Below are 14,876 nucleotides of genomic sequence, written 5' to 3'. Positions count from 1 at the left end.
GTTCCTTTCAATATTGTGCTTTTTGTCCAGAGAACTGGACTCTCAAGCTACATCTTTAACCCTTTGCAGTCCATTTATTAAGTGCGCGTCAGGTCCATAAGACCTGATTTATTTTTTCCAGTCAAACGGGTTTAAAAGGCCCTGCATATCAACCAAGCACTCACTAGGCATCTCCAGCCCCGCCCCACCCTTTCGTTCGCTATAGCTTTCACATATGCTAAGAAATAAATAATAATAATAGTCGTACATACCAATCAATCATCTCCTGATCACTCGTTTTATCACCAAACTCCTCAATAATGCGATCCAAGTCATTATTTTATTACTATAACATCTCAAAAAAGCTCTGCAAATGTCTGATAGTCTCTGTGCGCTGATACACTAACAGCCAGCTTGTTTCCTTATGACCGCCCCTATGTAATGCCAGGGGCATGTATGACTATTCATGAGATACGCCATTATTTTTTTTTTATTTTTTTATTTTTTATCGGCTTGTCTCGGCTCCTGTCACTCCCACTCGGCCATTGAATGGTTTTCTCAGCTTTTTCTGGAGAAACAACGACTAGAAACCTGTTTTTTGCGTTTTTTTGATGATGTCGGACAGGGTCCGACAATGGACCCGATAGGAATAATTGCAATGTCGGACCAGGTCCGACAATGGACCGCAAAGGGTTAAATGACAAATGTGATATTTGTTTCGGTCACGCAGCACGTAGTTGAAACTCGGTTCTTTATCTTCGTCCAGGGTTAGAGTAATCTCTGACTACAAAATCGCCTGTGCCTGCAATCTCAAGGACAGATGCATTGCACCTGCTTTCATCTGCTTAGTGTCCCCTGCAGTGCCCAGATATTTCCAGGGCTTTTCTTTGGGAGGGAATGTGGGACGTGGTACTGCACAAACCATGAGTTCAGAGAGTTCTGCTTGTCCATCAATACTGCCACTAGCAATGCCTTGATTTTGTAGGTTTTTCAAATTATTTTCCATTAGTATTTTGCCTTAAAACAAGTTTTTGCCAGTAAAGTGTGAAATTTTCAGTAATAAATGAATGCTGCATATTTTGTAATCTTGAAAGCTTGGTTGGAAACAGCGGCATGTTACAGCTGGCTGGCTGTAAACTCATGGTTTAGCTCATGGTATTTCTTGTAAGCTTTTCCCGAAGGCAGCTGCAGAGCATAAACATCTATAGCTAGCTGCCTTTCCTTTTCCTGTACAGTGCACTCCTGTGCTTTTACAGTACTTGTATTAAGAACAAAACACATTACCATAACCTATACTGTTGTCAAGTGCACTAATAAATAAATGCTTTTTTAATGCAGCTAACATCTCCTTTTCTTGTCCCATGCAGCAACTTTTGCCAGGCAAGAAGTTCTGGGAGTCAGACGATTCAAGTAAAGACGGACCAAAAGGGATATTTCTTGACCAGTGGAGGGACTGTGCATGGGGGGCCTCGGGTAAGAAACACTAGCCTTAGCTTACCTTTTTCCTTATTCTAGGGAAGGCAGTACAAAATCAAACATCACTAGTATTGATTCCCAGTCTACCCTGTATTTACTTCTAACAAACTGATATAGATTTAATTGTGCATGATATGCTGCTGTAGCATGTAATTAAGTGTGGTACGATTCCCCTGAAGTCACACTATATGCCTTTTGATCAGTAGGTTAAGATAAAGTGCTTGATAGCACCTGCAAGCTAAGATCAGAGCAGAAGTAGAATTGTGTTAACAATCTTCACTGACTCGCTTGCACCTATCAACGACCGTATCTTTATAGAAGCCTGGGCCAATATCTAACCCATTTGGTTTTAGTACAGTTGATTTTATCTACTTTACTATTAGGATTTTTTTATATATAAATAAATATGAAGACGCCTAGCTTCTAGATTGCAAGGTCGGAAGTAATACTCCTATTCCATAGGACTTTCATCCATTCCAGGTTTTAATAGCAACTTGATTAGCCGCAGTGTAAAGGTAACAAGCTCCGGTGGATCGTAGTAAAACCAAGAATGGATCAAACTGCTGTGCGATTGGAGTCTTGCTTCCATCCCTGGATTAGTAGATATTCTGTGCTAATGAATTTCCAATATATTGTCTGTGATTTGTATGGTAATTGAATGCGCTATGAAGCTTTCTTTCCCCCTGTAGTGTGACACTGAGTGCTCTCCTCCCTCTGTGTGCAGATCATTCGGTCTCTCAGCCAATCATGGTGCAGCGGCGGCCTGGCCAGGGTTTCCATGGCAGCAGTGAGGTGGGCTCTGTGCTGTCTCCGCGGTCAGAAAGTGGAGGGCTGGGGGTCAGCATGGTGGAGTACGTCCTGAGCTCGTCCCCAGGGGAGAAGCTTGACTCCTGCCTCAGGAAGGGAGCTTATGTAAGTCTCTCGCTCTGTTTGATATCTTGTGCCACTGCTTTTTACAGGGTGGGCCTCGGAACAGACTTAGGGCCAATGATTTTCCATGATAATGGAATTTCCGCTGAAGTAACGGAACTGGCATGCTGAAATAGAATTCCTTGTTGGAAATGTTTTTATAGACTTTGCTTATTTGACCCTTTGAAAAACCATAGTAAATTGGATTATACTTTATCCCAATATTGCCTTTGTTAGGGTTGGACGATAATGACTTTATCGATTATCAGCTGTAAATTATCACTAATTGATTATTGGCTGAATAAATAAAATATGTAGAATAATCAGATTCAACATTACATTTCGCTTGCTTTTTCGGAGCAGCCAGCAGGGAATCAAATCGCACTATGTTGTCTTCAGTTCAGGCTTTTTCACCTTGCAGTCGGATACATGCTGGGTCCACGTTACGTGATCAGTCTTGTATTCTCTCAAAATAAACAGGTACTGTTATTAACTTAAAGCATGTACACAGAAGACAAGCTGTAAAAGTATGTGTGGCAAGTGAAGCTCTTTGTTAGGAGGTTTGCTACTTATATTCCTGGACCCACAGTTTGCTGTTTTTAGCTGCATACTTTGTTAGGCCTAAGAGGTCTTTTTTTTTTTTTTTATGTAATTGCATTCTGTCAAATTACTAATATTTTTTTCTGCATATCTTCTGTTTAAAACAGAGTAGCTATGCAATAAGAAATGTGTAGGTTATGGTAAATATATAATGCTTTGAAGAGATGTTTGTCACAAATGTTTTTTTGTATAACCTTTCAAATATATGGCAGATGTGTAGAGTCCTAGAAATGCATTTTTTTATTAAGTTAAAAACACCACAAAGTTGAAAGGTAGAACAGAACTGAGAAAAAAAGCAAGTGGCATATTTGATGGAGTGATCTCGATTTAGCTGCAGAGTTTATTTATTTATAACATAGCATTAAGTTATTATGTTGAATGTTAGGATGCTAACCCACCGAGTGTTGCGAATTGTCACTGTTTTGAATTGTTTAAAACTAAATAAATGTAATCTCGAACTAGGGCTGCACGATTTGGATAAAATATCTAATTGCGATTTTTTGGCCAGATATTGCGATTATGAATTGCGATTTTCAAACACTTGGGTGAAAACTTCAAAAAATGCAATCAGACATGGTTAAAACAAGTGTCAGGGTAGAAAACATTGCTTCTAAAATGAGATCATAGGAATAAATATATGCTGTGTAACAATACAAAACCAAATCTTTTCCAACATTGTTTTATTGAATTTCTTAAAATCAAAATAATGTCCACGACTATTATTATTTATTTATTTCTTGGCATATGTGAATAATATAGCGAACAAAGGGTGGGGCGGGGCTGGAGATGCAGTACTGAGTGTACTGTTGATATGCAGTGCCTTTTAAACCTGTTTTACTCTGGGGGAAAAAAAAAAAAATTTTAAACAGCGCATCTAAAATAAACTGCGCGTGTGAAAATAAATTGGACCTGACACGCCTGACACACACTGAATAAATGGGCTGCAAAGGGTTTAAACATTAATTAATAACATTGAGTTCCTATTTTCTATTACTATTATAAGTTGAGTTCTTAAATAACCTAAGATAATATTATTCAGGCAGCCATAAGCTGCAGATGGAATAGGAAGCTTATGATTGTGTAATTATGTATGTGTAGGCACAATTATTATAGTTGAAATTATAAAAGTGCCTTAAAAACATGTAGCCTAACACTTACCGATTTGCAAGCTGCAGTCTGTGGCCAAAACAGTCATTCAACGCGATAGCCTTGACCACGTGTGCCCCGTTATCAGTAGTGATGCAAACTTGCTTCTCCTCTTTCAGGCCCCAGGTGGCTAAAGCCTCTCTCATTGAATAAATTAGTTGTGTTGCCTCTCTTTTTGCACAAGACTTGCGTTTGGGTAACATCAGTTGGTTTGAAGCCGAAATACTGCCATACGACAGAGGATGCGCCCTTCTTGGCCACCAAATCAACGCTCTCCTCAGCAGCACTCATTTTTCCGACAAGCCCTTTCTCTTTGCTCCTCATCAGCGTCTAAAAGCGCGCTCTGTGGAGACTCTTGTGATTGGTTAGCATGTGCATGCCACGCAGAGAGTGAGAGAGCCCGCTTGTGATTGGTCAACACCCTCTGTGCATGTAGACACTGAATGAACGGAGTCGAGCGCATTTCATTGGAGGAGGTACCGTAGCCTAGTTTTTGTTGTTTTAACGGACTGTCAAAGAAAGGAGAAAATCGCAGCCTCTTGCGATATGGATATTGCACATGTTAGTATCGCAATTTCGAACAGAATTAGATTAATCGTGCAGCCATAACTCAAACTGAGGCAAACGAAAGTTGCAATGGAGAAAAGAAAAAAAGCAGACAGCTGTCATTTTCTTTTAAGGCTTGTTTCCATAGATAGGACGTAAATGCATTTATTGATACAGATGGATAACTTGTCGCATCGTTTTCCCTTTGAGTGGCGAGTTATCTGGTGTTTACTGTATTTCATGCTTTTTTGTTTAGTTTCGAGAAAATGAAGACCTATGAACACCAATACAATAGCCTGCTTGGCTAGAAAAAAACCGATATTAACCAGTATTTAATTTTGTTTGAACCGGAACAAAATCAGACGCTCTGAACTTTCGGAACCGGAGCTGAAAATTCTGGTTGGGTCCCCCCCCCCCATTTGTGAATTGCAATTACATTTAATGTACTTTAAACTGTCAATGATAAATAGGCAAACGGTCCACTTTTCTACAGTAATTTACATTGCGCTACATTTTTATTTTACAAGAACCAGTAATTTATGTTAGAAAACCAGTCCTGCTTTGCCAGTGCAAAATTGAGGATCAAAATGAAAACATGATGTAAAGTTAAAGGCAAGCATATAGTTTGAAATCACTATTTACATACACCTTACGCATCAGCTTATTGGCTGCACATTAAAACAAGTGCTGGCATTTGTAATTTCACTGTGTTTCGGGTGATCCTTGTTAAGTTTTGATTTGTAATCCAGAAACTCAGTTAATGTTATGTTTGAACTTCTCTGCTCAGATTTAGATCTTGCTCTGCTTCCATCACATTTTGGTCTCGCAGAAACGCGTGAATATGAATCTGGATGGCGATCTTTAGATGGGTGAAGAGATTAGTGGTATTCTCTTTGCATGGCATTGTCATGTGCTGATTGAAAATAAAAATAAAGAAATAAATCAAATTGAAAATATGTTCAGCCGGTTCAGGGTTTTCTGCAGCTGCCATCACCATTAGCTTCAAACATTCGCCTTACTCAGTAAGTTACTGCACTTGTTACAACTTCCCACTACGCAGTGCGCACAGATCACGTCTTACGCCTCACGCAGACAGTTCAGTGCTGCTAACTGATTCAATGCAGTTACTGTTGCACACAAGCGTATCATATTGGGTAACCAATGATCGATAATTTTTCAACGCAATAAAATTATCGATAATATCATGATATTTGTTCCAACCCTAGCCAGTGCTTGATATTGCATTTCGTTACCCTCAGTGGAAGCTATAAAATAACATTTTAAAATCAACTTGAACCCTGTGCTAATCCGCCTTCTATCAAATTATTTGTTTGGCACTTGACATTGCACCAGTAACCTTCCAGTGTTACAAATGATTTTACACATCTAGAGTGTGTACAAAAAAAAAGTCTTCACTTACCTAAAACTTGTTGAAACAAAACCACTTTGAGAATAAGTTGGCTATCCCAGTGCAGTCGCTTGTCTGTATGTGTGGCGGAGTGTCCCACCCCTGTATATTTATTTATTTATTTATTTATTATTATTTGTATTTTTGTTTGCGGCACAGATAAAAGCGCCGCGTATTTGTTATTGTTTTTATAATTTAAAACCCCGTGAGGATGCATGGTTGATCAGCTACTGATTATTTAACTAGCTGACAGTCACGCATCCTTACTAAACGCGTGCAGACTGTGGCCGAGGGGTAATAAGATAATTAACAGCTAGTTAACCCCTCTGCCAGAGTATAAGAACCTGCAGCTGTCCGTGCTGAGGGGAGGAGTGTACAGAGGAGAGTACGGAGAGCGAGGAGACAGAAAACAAATTTAAAAAACCAAACAACTGCGAAAACTTTATTTGTTTGGCCAACGCGCTTTTTTGTTTTATTTTGTTGTTTGTTTAAATCTTTTGTTTTGTTTATTTATTTAATAAAATCAGTTGAACGCCGTAGCGTTCAGTTTCACCCTCCCATCCATTGTTTTGGTTTCTGTTACTTCCTGGTCCGTGACGTCACCACACCTCACCACTGCAAGTCATCCTGCCACAGGATTGCTAATAATAAATTGTCACTGACAGTTTCCCCAAAACCATTATTAAAATACTGTAATCATTCACTCTAGATTAAAATAAACTGACTATTACATTCAGTAGAGCTGTGAATAAGCCAGTAACATGTTGTATTACAGTAGCTTTTGTTAGGCATCATTATAATAAAATCAAGTTGACATTTTAAATATGAATAAAAATGAAGACAGTGAAGATAATAGCTTTTTTTACACAAGTTATGATGACTCAATATATACAGGCTTTTCTTTTGCTCTCTGCTGGCTTTTTCTATTTTCTTGGTGCCGGGCGTGTTGTATTACGTTTTTGTTTAGCTGTGACAATCGATTATGCAGGAGCATTGAGGAATACGTAAACTGAACGAGAGAGACCAGGGTACAGCGCTGCCTCGGGTACCGCTTGGAATGTTAGTCTAAAGATGTGAGAAGCTTCTCGGCTTTGTTAAAATGTGCACCATGGCAGATATTCCTCTTGATAAACCAGCATGTGTTTGCCCTTTTGTACTAAAGCATTGGACTACTTTGTTAAGATTTGTATTTTTATTTTTGGAAAAAATTACCCCACATGCACTTTTTTTTTTTTGAACAATGAAAACAAAAACGCTGCTAATGACAATAATCAGTACAGTACATCAAAAAGTGTGCCATTATTGACTTGCTCTGTGCCATTTATTGAAGTGTTCAATACAACAGAACCCGGGGTTGCCTTCGCAACCACTGCACATTTTTCTTGTGTCGTCTTTTGTTTTCATTTTCGTAACAGACCCTGCAACTTTTTTGCGGTCTCTGCTTCCCTCGTGTTGGAGGGATGGTCACAAATGCGTGTACAGGGCTACTTTGCGCAGGCATTGTGATGGATCTGGCTGCTGCAGACGCCTGCTTTATTGCCTGTACCCAGTGCTGTGTTTTGATAGTATTTCGTCACAGCACTGCCATTTCAAACCAAACAGCTTCCCGTTTGCAGCTGGCTTACCTGTAAAGTAGCTGCATGCTCTTCTGTTTGAACTGTTTGTATTGTTCTTGGCTCCACATCCTCTTCATCATCATCGCTAAGTGATAAGTCAGCATCACTGTCGCTGGTATCAATCTTGGTAACCAACTTCACTCCCGTTGCTCATTATAGAAAGACCACATACGTTGCCATGTTTAGCTTTCGCTAAAAACTATGTAAACTACAACTAAACAAGTAAAACTAAATAAAACAAATTATTTAAAACACTATATATTTGTAAAAGTTGAATGGCTTCCCGCAATATATCTGTCTTCTAAACGCCCACAGGTAGATTGGAATCGCTACATGACACGCAATTGGATACAAATGTCACCTGACCCTCCCCCGACTTTCATTGCACGTTCCACAGCACTAGCCTTAGAGAATGAAACCTGAAACGCTAGACTTAGAAACTGATCATAGAATAGAATGGGAAACTTGACGTACGCAGGTATGGCATGGTACGTTATGGTGTTAACGTGGTTAAAGCATTAAAAATGCTGTTTTAGTATTAGCTGACATTCACTGTTTATATTTTTAACTTGTGTATTTAGTATATTTCACTTTTACATGAACTGTGATTAAAATAAACACAAACAACAATAAATGTATTGGCCTTCACTTGAACAACATAGCTTGAAAGTTCAAGTACAAATGGCAAGTAATCAATAGAAAACTGAAATTACTGTTTTGTTAAATGGAAAACAGTAATTTTCTAAAGGGAAAATCATTGGCTCTACAGACTAATCGGTCTCCTGTCGTGAATGAGCACTCCTATTACTGCCATCGGCACTGCCTGCAATGTGTGACTGAACACAGCAGATGCAGCTTTCTGTTTCCCTGACGTGGAGTGTGTGGAGAACCCTGCCTATCCCTGGCCTTGCATCTGCAGTCGTGTGAAATGTAAGCGCATACAGGATGCATGCCATGGATAGTATGCATCTTAGTAATGCACAGAATGCTTTCAGTTCCATTGTGAGGGAACGCTTCCTGTAGGGTTTACTGCCACATGCTCATTGCCTGCTTTATAGCTGCTCTCCAAATGATGCTGGCACATTTAACGGTTCTGAATTGTAATAGGCCTGTTAATATATCCTTACAGTTTGTATAATTTGAAATGCTACAGGAAACAAGTGCTTTGATGAAACGTTCAGAGAATTGTGCACATGTTCTAGCTGTAAATAAATCAGTAAATCATAAATACCAGACTTATCCAATTCCTTCGAAATGGACTTGCATATATTGTCTTTCAATTCTGTGTCTTTGTATTTGCGATGGCCCTTGTCAAAGCTCTGGGTGTTTTTTTCTCTGTCATTCTGGATACTGCTTCACCCTGCTGGACCACATGCATTGACGCTATTCTCTGATTGGTTAATTCCCTAGTCGCATGACAAATCGCAAAAAATAGGATTCAATCCTAACTATTTTGTGTCGCCCTGGTGTAGCTCCCGCGATGCTTATCAGAAGTATAGGTTCTATTCATTTTGTCGCATCGCTTCCGGTGGGTAGCAGCCTTTAGTCTCATGATCTCCTGATTTTAAGCATGATGTATAGTGTCAAACACTTGCACACGTTGATCCATCTTACAACTAATTTATCATTCACTTCATATTTTTTGTTTTTTATGTGTAGTTGTGGCAAAGTGGTTTGCAGTGCGCAGGTGTAGAGGTGATGCAGTGCGTAAACAGATGACAAACAACAAAGTTCACGGTTCAAGCAATTCTTTATTTGTTTTGTTTGTAATCCAAGTCGTGTTGGCGATCGCAAATAATAATCCAAGGCAATACACAGCAATGTTGGTGCTGGCCTTAAGCGACAGCTCCCAGTAAGTGTTAGCCGTCTAACAAGAACAAACAAGTACAAACACTAAACACTCAGGTTCTTTTATTACTCTCCTTCAGTGGTTCTCTTGCAACCATAACAAAGGGGCAGTTCGCTTGGCCACATCCCCTTTTGTACCTTCAGCCACACCCCCTTGGTTAGCGAGTGCAATTGCTTTTCCTCCAATCCGATTGCCACATCGCTTCCCGTCTGGGGCGATGACTTGGTGTACTGTGGCTCCGCCCCCTTTCTAGATGGCCGACCTTCCACCTTTCCCTGGAATGAATTGTCAGACCATCTATTCCGGGGCACACTGTTCCCTTTACACAGTTCCCTCACAGGTCGAGAGGGAGATTTATAATCAAGTTTCATTCTTTGTCTGTCACCAGTAGTTCATTATCCTTTTCTTCCTGGTGACCTATAAACAGGTAAGATATTTCAGGATTAGAAACATACACTGGCGCTGCTGCACCCAGTCGTAGGTTTCAGAACTCCCCTTGAAATGATCGAGATAAAGAAATGAAAGAGGCAGCGATCTAAGATATTGTTGCGGAGCAGTTTATTTACTTATCACTACTCCAGTTATGTTCATAGTATAAATAACAACCTTCAAACACCAGCAAAAGATAAAAGGTGCGTAAACAAGCACCAAGGCTTTTGAAGCAAGTTGCTAAGTGTAGAAACTCAGGAGCCATATTTTATTGTGCACCTCCATTTAACCTCCTTCATTTAAGCAGACAGAGTCTTGTGTGTGGTTACCAGGGGGACGGATAATTAGGCAGGGTTGGGTATGTTTTCTCTCTGGGTCTGGGAGGTGAATACTTAGAAGTGTTTAGAATAGTTTTTTGCAAGCCATGCTAATACTTGCCCAAAGACGGGTAAGCTATGGGACTGTACGGCTGAAATACTTCATCCCTGGGCTGTGGGATGATAATCCCTTTAGATCAGGGGTGTCCAATCCTGGTCCTGGAGGACTGGTGTCCCTCCTGGTTTTTGTTCCAACTGTGCCCTCAATTACTTACTTAGAACAATAATTGGTAGTAATTGGTCCAATTAATAATTTAGGACACAGTTAGAAAAAACCAGGAGGGACACCGGCCCTCCAGGACCAGGGTTGGACACCCCTGCTTTAGATGTTGTCAATCAGGTGTTTTTAGAAACTGCTCCCTCCTGCATTAAAACCTGTAAAACATGAGACCATCCACTCTGTTACCGGGCTGTACTACATTGATTCAAATGTAATGTTCACATGCAGAAAAGAAACATTCATATTACATGAGCTATATTCTGTTTGGATTTCTCTAGTGTTTGCTGGAAATTGAGACAGAATCACTTGGTCTGATTGTGTGTTGGCGATTCCTTCAATAACCAGTTATTAGCTGTAACCGTAACGTGGGTTATCGTATTAAACCAAACCCCTTTATTTAGATTTTACGTTTTGTTCATTAAGTCAATTTGGTGACTGCTTGGATACGCTTTATAGATTAACCAGGAGAGAGCAGCAGAATCTTCCACAGCGATCCACTAAAATGTACTGTTTTGTGTCTAGGGGCCTCGAGACCCGGAAGCAGAGGAACATGAAAAGAGAGAGAAAAAGACCAAGACTACTTACGACGGGGATAAACTGGGAGACTTGAAGGAAGTGGAGGGCGACGGCATGGAGAAACAAAACGGATTGCCGGTGCAGAATGGCATTGACATGGACGTGAAGGATTTCAGGTAGAAAAATGTGAATATGAGACCCCACTCGGTACCCCGGGTAGCATTGTACCCTGGTCTCTCCTTTTATATCATGACAATATTCCTCATGGCTCCCGCATAAACGATGATAAATACATTTAAAACAGCTTTGTACAGGTGGATTCTTGCAGCAAAAACACAAACGTGACACAACTCGCCACATGTCGGCAAAAAATAGAAAAAGCACCACAAAGAGCAGAAGAAAAGTAGAGACAGATTTGCCATCATGACTTGTGTTAAGGCTATTATCTTCAGTGTAAGGCAAAGCATCATTTATTTATATTTAAACTAGAGGCCGACACGGGTACCCAAAAACCCAGGTACCTGTCAGGTTTTAAATTACCCAACCCGGCTATCGATTTATTAATTTGAGAATTTAAAGGAAATGTAGAAAATATGACAATGCAGTTGTAAGCGTGGCTCTGGCCGGCGTAATAAAGACAATGTTACAACAGCTTTGCATTAAGCCTTTTATTAACTGACAGGATAGCAAGGTTTTACAGAAAACAATAACACACAGCTGCAAGTACACCTCAGTAAGAATAACTGGGGCAGCTAGTCTTCTCAGGAACTAAATCAGAAAGAAAACAACATCCTGTTGGGTTTATGTCCGTGATATCCATTAATAATAATAACCGTGTGACTTCCAATACGGAATGCTTTATCTACAGTTATTGCGCAGATATCGTTTCTTACCAAAAACATCAAATAAGTAGCCTTTATTTAACCCTTTGCAGTCCGTTTATTAAGTGAGGGTCAGGTTAAAAGTATTTTTTTTTCACAGTCAAACGGGTTTAAAAGGCCCTGCATATCAACAAAGCACTCACTTGATATCTCCAGCCCCGCCCCACCCTTTCGTTCGCTATAGCTTTCACATATGCTAATAAATAAATAATAATAATAATAATAGTCGTACATACCAATCAATCATCTCCTGATCACTCGTTTTATCACCAAACTCCTCAATAATGCAATCCAAGTCATTATTTTATTACTGTAACATCTCAAAAAAGCTCTGCAAATGTCCGTGATAGTCTCTGTGCGCTGATACAGTAACAGCCAGCTTGTTTCCTTATGAACGCCCATATGGGATGCCAGGGGCAAGTATGACTATTCATGAGATACGCCTTTTTTTTTTTTTTAAATCGGCTTGTCTCGGCTCCTGTCGTTCCCACTCGGCCATTGAATGGTTTTCTCGGCTTTTTCCGGAGAAAAAACGACTAGAAACCAGTTTTTTGCGTTTCTTGATGATGTCGGACAGGGTCCGACAATGGACCGCAAAGGGTTAAAAAGAAATAAACAAATACATAAAGATTGTGAGCAGTGTACCACAGAAAACAGACTGAAAAAGAAATACTTCATTCAAAAGGAGGAAGCACTAGCACACTTAATATTTGCTCCGCAAATATTTATTTAACCCAAAACAAAATTGGTCAACATTTAATTTTTGTACTTTGCACCTTACGCATTTTGGAGTACGTATGCTTTTTCTTTGTTAATCTACGTCATTTCTTAATTTATATAAGAAATATAGGGCGCATCCTGCACTCCAAGCGGAGCGCTTTTACTGGATGCGCCATTCGGGAGCCCATGGTTGGCTATTTTAAAACGCAAAGACCAACAAGTACAAACAAAGAATTTGTATGTAACTGCTGCTGTCATCCTGGATTGCAAATTTAAAAAAAGAATTACAAGTCCCGTCCCCATTAGCACGTATTGGCAGCAACTACGCTTAAGACTTTGTTGTTGAAGCTGACACCTTCAAACCAATGTTGTTGAAGCTGACACCCTGGGATCCTTCAAGAAGCTGCTTGATGAGATCCTGGGATCAATAAGCTACTAACAACCAAACGAGCAAGATGGGCTGAATGGCCTCCTCTCGTTTGTAAACTTTCTTATATTCTTATGACAGCGTAGATCTCACATGCAGAATATCACACAGCATTCTAGACGTTTAAAGCACAAGAAGACACTGAAGAAGAATTCTAATCAAAATGTTTGTCATTGAATTTGCAAGTTTCTTTTAGGATTTCTTAACCACAACACATTCAATCTAAACAAAACAAATGAAAAACTCAACATATATTTAATCTGTTACACTGAGCATCATTACAAGTAGCCACCAAAAACACAAACCTGCAACAAAGCAGTAGTTCCAGACTGGCTAACACTCTTGTGCCCTCCTGCCTCCCCCTCTCACTCCAGCCGCACGCCAGGGAACTGCCCGCCCTCCGGCAGTGAGGCGGACCTCCTGGGCCCCAGTCAGAACGGCTTGGAGGGCCTGGCTCAGCTGGCCAACAGCAACGGAGCCAAACAGGTGGAGGACTTCCACAGCGTGGAGTCCCATAACATGCCGCTGGACCACATGGAGTCTGTGGGCATGGAACCCCTGCAGTTCGACTACTCTGGGAACCAGCTTCCCATGGACTCCGCCACAGCAGCCACTGTGGGGCTGTTTGACTACAACTCCCAGCAGCAGGTGAGAGGCGGGGACGAGACGGATGTGGCAGGGGCGCTGCAGTTCACAGTGAAGATCATAATGCATGTGACAAAATATTCAACTGTTCATACAAAGGTATACTCAAATACCCTTGCTTTGTGTAGTTTTATTATTCACTGAATCAAAAGGATATTGTGTAAAGCATGACAAATGCAGTCTACTTTACTTTAAGTCCTTTCCATTTATTGTAAATATGGCACGTTTTGTTTTCCAGTCAATTCAAATATAAAGAATATTCAAATAATAAAAACCCATGTTCATTCCAGCACTAATTGAGGTTCTGATGTGTTACTTTGTATGAGATGAGATTGGGGGGTGGGGTGGGTGTTCATACCAGTTTGGTTCCATGACAAGTTAAATGTTGCTGCCCTAAAATCATTCTAACTGTGCTTCTGTGCCCTGTTTGCCTACAGCTGTTCCAGAGACCCAACGCCCTGGCAGTCCAGCAGCTGACAGCAGCACAGCAGCAGCAGTATGCCTTAGCAGCTGCCCAGCAACCTCACATAGGTAAGAGCTTTCGAGGAATCCACTGCTGTAGTGCACGAACATGGGTGTGTGTGTCTTTTCATGTTATTTTGAAAATGCTCAATACCCCCACCTTCTGTCCTGGAATGGGACTGTATAATTCCCCACCCTCATTCCCCTGTGCTCTAATGGGGTCTGTGATAACAGACCAGCATTCCTGTCTCTCTCTCTGGATCTCTGCTCTCTATCACTGTCTGTAACGCTGCTACACACCTCACTCATTTCACCTCTAATGAAAGCCTGTTAACACTCCACCCACACTGATGCACGGCTTGTTTATTTTTCCATTTAATAAAGATTAAACAATATATGAGCAGTATTTAGCTAGTGTGCCATTCTACTTCTCTAAATAGAGAACTCCCACTGTAAAGCTGCTTTGGAACCTATTGGAACCTATGAGCAGCAACTGCACTTATGATTTCAGTGAAAGTGTAGATCTGCACTCTGTGTCAATGATAAAGCATTTGAAATGTTTAAACCACAAAATGTTCGATATAAACCTATCCGCTCTTCGTTTTATTATTGTTTTGATGACTTGTATGTGTATTTCTTGCAACTCTTTGAATGACACCTGACACAGCAA

The 14,876-nt window shown here is 40.4% G+C and overlaps 1 protein-coding gene across 6 annotated transcripts in view; it reads left to right on the top strand.

Moving 5' to 3' along the window:
• LOC117413852 (pumilio homolog 1) overlaps nucleotides 1-14,876 on the top strand; it is a 62,177-nt gene that overhangs the window by 23,472 nt on the left and 23,829 nt on the right. For all 6 annotated transcript variants that reach the window (XM_059000419.1, XM_059000423.1, XM_059000421.1 and 3 more), the window contains exons 4-8: nucleotides 1,347-1,452; nucleotides 2,180-2,367; nucleotides 11,078-11,247; nucleotides 13,474-13,747; nucleotides 14,182-14,275. In XM_059000419.1, coding sequence (XP_058856402.1) covers nucleotides 1,347-1,452; nucleotides 2,180-2,367; nucleotides 11,078-11,247; nucleotides 13,474-13,747; nucleotides 14,182-14,275 — 832 coding nt within the window. The remainder of the gene's footprint in view (nucleotides 1-1,346; nucleotides 1,453-2,179; nucleotides 2,368-11,077; nucleotides 11,248-13,473; nucleotides 13,748-14,181; nucleotides 14,276-14,876) is intronic.

Source organism: Acipenser ruthenus, chromosome 25 (assembly GCF_902713425.1).
Source record: "Acipenser ruthenus chromosome 25, fAciRut3.2 maternal haplotype, whole genome shotgun sequence".
Taxonomy (NCBI): Eukaryota; Metazoa; Chordata; class Actinopteri; order Acipenseriformes; family Acipenseridae; genus Acipenser; species Acipenser ruthenus.
This window is presented reverse-complemented; position numbering and strand designations above follow the sequence as displayed.